Genomic DNA, 5,544 nt, shown 5'->3' on the forward strand with positions numbered 1-5,544 from the left:
GAAATTTGGGGTTGACAATGTAGTGTTGTTGGGCTTAGTTATGGAGCTACTGTTGGGTTTAAAATGGCTAAATTGTACCCAGATTTGATTGATTGTGTCGGGGCAGTGGGACGGTTGTGGACTTAACTCACTCAACTTCACAAGCATGTTTGACGAGGATGGGGTATTCGAGTTGGTCAGAATTTTTGATGCCTGAATCCGTTAAGGATCTAAAAGCTTTTCTGGCGATGACTAATCATAAACCACCATCTATGCCTGACTTTGTGGCCAAGGACTTCATCAAGGTAAAAAAAAAAACAACAGACTTTATGATTGTTTTATAATTTTGAGTTTTTGTCTACTTGTTAAAAGTTGGAAGCTTTGACAACATCCCTTATATTTTGAAATATATGTTTGCATCAAGTCTCGATTGTCTTGGTGTTTGGATGTTGAATTTCTTTTCAAGAGTTTAGGGTCATAATTTTAAATTTATTGGTGGCTCATGAATTGAAAAAAAAGAGTAAGTATAAATGTAACATTGAATTTTATAGTGGTAGACAATAGATTATTTCCTTATTGATACCACAAATAGGGAAGATGGTACGGTAAGACTGTAAACCGAAGCTAGCGCAATTCTCTGTTTTATGAAAATGAAAGGATTAGCAGTGTTTGATGAAATAACTTGTCTAGTAGTAGATGTCAGGTCAGAGTGCATCATAGTGCCTCTTAGGCTCTTACCCTCCCAACCCCTCTCTACAAGTCGGATATCCACGGTGTTTTTGGTTATATTTATAAGATTAAGGGCTGATGTTAGCACACAGATCAGTAGTAAACTAAAGAAGCCTTTCCCTGTTTAATCTTATTTTCTGTTCACTTTCCCAAACTAACCTACTTTGTTCAAATCTATAATAAGGTTAAACAGGGAAAGACTTCTAAACTAAATGGTATTTTAAGCTTTTTTTTTTCTAATTGATTGTCAAATCATAAATTAATACTGTGTGCACCAAATCTTTAATCCTTGACATCCTATTACCAAGGAAATACAAGTACAGTACCACTAGGCTATAATGATGGTTATAATATAGAAAATCGTTGCTAATATAAAATAGTGAGTGATATTTGTTGGACAAAAGACCATGCTACAAGTTTTCATATTGCTGAATGAGCCATTTATCATAGTAGTATGTAATCATCATCACGAGTCAAGAACCATGAGTAAACAAGCTTGTAAAATTTTAAATTCTGTGATTGGTGGTGATTGTGTTTGGAAAAATTTGAAATGTAGAGGTTTCTAGTACTAGACTATAGCATCTCTCTAGTGACAACATAAAAGGGAAACATAGTAGACAGGAAAGATATTGGATTAGAAGCTAAATAGCTCATATCTATGAAGTATGTGAATCATATACAGATCCTTTACAGTTCTATGTTTTATATACATATTCTGAATTGATAACTGTATTGAGCATTTTACCCAGAATTAGAGATATATACATATTTAGCAAGTACTCAAATGAGAATCGTGAGATCCAAATCCAATTACCAAATACTTGGAGACAAATTACCAGATTATAATGATTTGCTAGGAAAAATTCGGTGATGTTTTGGTTCTCAAGGTTCTCATTTCAAATTGGTTCTATTAGAGTATCTTTCAATATTATGTATCTAGGATTTAAAGAATGACAAAGTCCTAAAGTAACAATAACTAAGGCTGCCTTGTGACTGCAGGAATTTATGGTTAACAGAAAGGAGAGAACCGAACTTTTACAGGCTTGGGTCATTAGTGACAATGAGCCTGCCTTTTGTAATTACAGCCAGGTTTGCTACACTCTTTCAATTATCTTTATCAAATTGTTTTTCCCATGCTTCTGACTAATTTCATTGATTGGAGTACGCACAGCTGTTTCTTTAACTTTGTATTGACATCGTATACTCCCTCTATTCCAAATTACGTTGATCCAATCTAGACTGCAATCGAAAAAAGAATTGTTATTCAATTTAAATGTACAAACATATATATTAGAACTGAACGGAATACTGTTTTTGGGAGGCGGCCTTTATTTGTTATAAGGTTCATTTAGTAAAAAAGAAAAAATTGTTTTGTTTCGGTTAGTTTAAATTAGTTCAATGCTTGTACATTATATTTATGTGCTTAGTTACAGATCTGCATGGTTATGATGGTCAATAAAATCAAGTATTTTTTTATGTAATGGTCCATTGCAAATTTTAAGACCTCACATTCTTGTGCAAAAGGGGAAACATTGCCGGTTGCTCGATAAGATCAAGTTGTGATTACAATTTTTGATATTTTTCATGTGAATCCATTGCGACTGCAGAAAATCCATCTGCTATGGGGAGATGATGACAAGATTTTTAACTCCGAAATTGCTGAAAGCATCAAGCAGTAAGTTCTCATCACCTATACCAACATATTTAAACAGTTTTTACTTTGGAGTTTGGACTCTCCTTTATTCTGGTTAATTTTCTTGATAATCATATTTTTTAACATTTTTACGGCAAAGCCATGCTACTAACATTACTTTTCCGTAATAATTTAGTTATAATATCAGTAAAAGATTATAGTTAAAATAAATATGTTGGGATACAACTGCAGGCAGTTAGGCGACAAGGCTACTCTGGAATTTGTAAAAGAGGCAGGACACCTTTTCAAAATGATCAGGGTGCAGAGTATAACAATCGCGTCAAGAAAATACTTTCTTCCTTGCACAAAGCTTAAGATATAGGAATGATCAATGACTCCACTTTCATTAAACATCTGTTAGTGATATTATTTTGATTTTGTTTGTGCTTAAGTTGTTGCTGTGTGATGTTCTATTGTATAGATTCAACCTGCTTTCAGAAATTATTTGCAGTTTATTTACATCTTATTTGTTGATGGCTAAATTTTTTTAATTCCTGATATTATTGTTATTTTTTTTTGTTACTGTTTATCTTGTACTTTGCCCAAGAAAAACTATTTATATCTATATTTCTAGGCTATTTAGCGGAAACATAAAGTTGATGTTCAGTGTATTTACGGAAGAAGTTGATTTTTACCCTTTACCCCCTCTATTATTTGCAAATGTTTTTTCTTTTTTAATTCTAAATTTTGATCAAACATTGTAGTACTCTTTACCTCTCCTATGATATATATCATTTAAGTATGTTAATTGGTTATTGGGACTTTGGAAGGGCATTAGGATGATCATCTTGGTTGCGTAAGCTCTCAAGAGCAGAAGGTTTCTTTGTTAGGCAGGTGTAAACACTAACTATCACTGTGAACAATTTTTGCACAATACTGCAGATGATAAAGCCTATAGACAACCATGGACTGGTGTAGTTCGTCAAGCCCCGAAATTTCTGTAATCTGTATAGAATCAACCACTGCCAGCAATATTATAGACTATGGTATTACTAATTATAAGTGGAGCGATAAAGTGAAAGAGAGAATAAACCAAAGCTAGAAGACAAACTTGACAAGTCTGGAGTATCTTGTCTAATGCAATTTTTGTTGAAGCTGCCATGTCAAATTTTTTATGCCCTGTTTGAGAAACTGAATTTCATTTGAAATTTTAGATTGATAAAATAACATGTTTGAGAATTTGGATGTAGTTTATTTTAAATCCAAAATATTCAAATATTAGTAAAAACATGAGAATTTGAAATGATAACTCAAATCTTGTCATTTGAAATTAAATGCATGTTTCCGAACGCCTTCTTGAAGAAGATGAGTAAAGAACATGCAAGAAGAGACAACTAGTGAATTTGCAGCCGTGGTCAATGAGCTGCAAAATTTGCAACTATTAGATGAAATTTAGACGGTTCGCGTTATTATTTAAGATGAAAGTTTGTTATACCATATTTTCTCCAGCGTCTCAAGTTCTCTTTGATTTAGCAATTTCTTTGATATTCGGGACACCAATGGGGACCTCACTGGAAGGCCTGTAGATTAAAAGAGGGCAACCTATTAGTTAAAGCTGATGTTCACTAGTCAATTAGCATTTTCATATAAGTAAGCACACATTGGAAGTAATACTTGCAAAGCAAAAACTGTTAGTGGTTAAGTAACAAAAAAAACTAGTAGTGATTGATGCAGAACTAGTCATGGAGTAGTCCGGAGAATACTTTGGAAGGAAGGCTTCTAAATTTGATATTTCGTTATATATATCCTAAACATCGCACTTCTTACTTCCTCTGGACAAAACATCATCATATTGTTTGGCCGAAAGCATGGACTATAGTCCATAAAAATTAGGTCACCGGCACTATTTTTATCTGCAAGGAACTGTTGGACAAATTTAATATTTTAGACTAAGTTGTGAATCATTTTCAGACTCTATATATATATGAGTGATACACATTATGTGTTAGTGGTGTGTATTTATTGGAATGTATTCTCCTTTTCGAGGGGATTCTAACACATATCTACACGCTCAAAATGAGTAAAAGGCGAATGAGAACTGATGTTCAAAAGTGTGACCTTTTTAATATGAAAAGTGAGTTTTGTACCACATCGTGAGTAACACAAACTTATTCCTTGGTTTTTCTTATAAATACCATATACCACATCGAAAAGAAATACAAGTGTTAGGTCCCGAATTATCGTAGAAAAGGGGGTTGAATACGATAATCACTAAATTAAAAATTCTTTCGAATCCTTGAAGAAAGAAGAGATCTTGAAGAAGCAGCTTGAACGAGAACATGAGGTGATTAAGGCATGGAAAATATCTAGAGATGTTCATGCTCAAATCACCAAAGTTCAAGGTATTGAGTCCTTTTGTGATGCAGCCTGGAAGAAGAATAAATAGAAGCTGGAATTTAATTTAGTTGAAGGATTGCTAACAGATGTAGACTCGACGGATGATGAGGGTCATTCGTCGGATAACAAAAAGGGTTCTCCGTCGAGTGATATAAATCCTCATCCGTCGACTGTGAGCAAACCTGTGAGTAAAGCCAAATTTGCCAAGTTAAATGAGAAATATGGATCAGTTTCCAAGAATTTTGTTCCAGGAGAATCCAGTCAAGTGAAGAAGGAGAAAAAGGCTAATGTTGGTCATATGACTGTCAAGCAATTGAGTGACAGACTGGAAAAGATTGAGGTTAAAATAGAAGCTAAAAAGAAAAATAATAGAAATGGTAAAGTAGGAATTAACAAGCATAACAACTACACACCTGATAAATATGCTCCTAGAAAAATTTGTGTCAAGTGTGGTAGTGTAAATCATTTGTCTGTTAATTGCAAAACTGCCATGCCTACTTCCATATCTGTGCCACCTTATTTTCCCAACATAAATGCCATGCCTTCTATGCCTATGAATGCTATGTCTACACAGAATATGAATGCACTGTTTGCTAATATGCCATTTGCACCTAATCCTTATTATGCTGCATTTAGTATGCCACAAATGCTATTTAGCATGCCTTACTGGAATAACATGTTTACTAGTAGCATGCCATTTCCTGTTAATCAAAATATGTATGATAATTCTACTGTAATGAATGGTTTCTGTTATAGGGAGAATTTCGTATAACAATGTTGTGGAGGTTAATGGGCGGAACAAAGAT

General features: G+C 33.7%; 1 protein-coding gene across 1 annotated transcript; it reads left to right on the forward strand.

The window, feature by feature from the left end:
• The first annotated feature begins 106 nt into the window (after positions 1-106).
• LOC141706070 (uncharacterized) lies at positions 107-2,896 on the forward strand. The gene is made up of 4 exons (XM_074508901.1): positions 107-284; positions 1,708-1,797; positions 2,316-2,383; positions 2,594-2,896. Exons 1-4 carry the CDS (start codon positions 159-161, stop codon positions 2,721-2,723), a joined length of 414 nt encoding a protein of 137 aa, XP_074365002.1. The 5' UTR covers positions 107-158; the 3' UTR covers positions 2,724-2,896.
• Positions 2,897-5,544: the final 2,648 nt, after the last annotated feature.

The sequence above is a fragment of the Apium graveolens genome, chromosome 2, assembly GCF_009905375.1.
Source record: "Apium graveolens cultivar Ventura chromosome 2, ASM990537v1, whole genome shotgun sequence".
Classification (NCBI taxonomy): Eukaryota; Viridiplantae; Streptophyta; class Magnoliopsida; order Apiales; family Apiaceae; genus Apium; species Apium graveolens.

Coding starts and splice junctions, on each gene's coding strand:
- LOC141706070 (XM_074508901.1), top strand. CDS start 159: ATGGGGTATTCGAGTTGGTCAGAATTTTTGATGCCTGAATCCGTTAAG. Junction 285..1,707: donor TGGCCAAGGACTTCATCAAG/GTAAAAAAAAAA, acceptor TTGTGACTGCAG/GAATTTATGGTTAACAGAAA. Junction 1,798..2,315: donor CCTTTTGTAATTACAGCCAG/GTTTGCTACACT, acceptor TTGCGACTGCAG/AAAATCCATCTGCTATGGGG.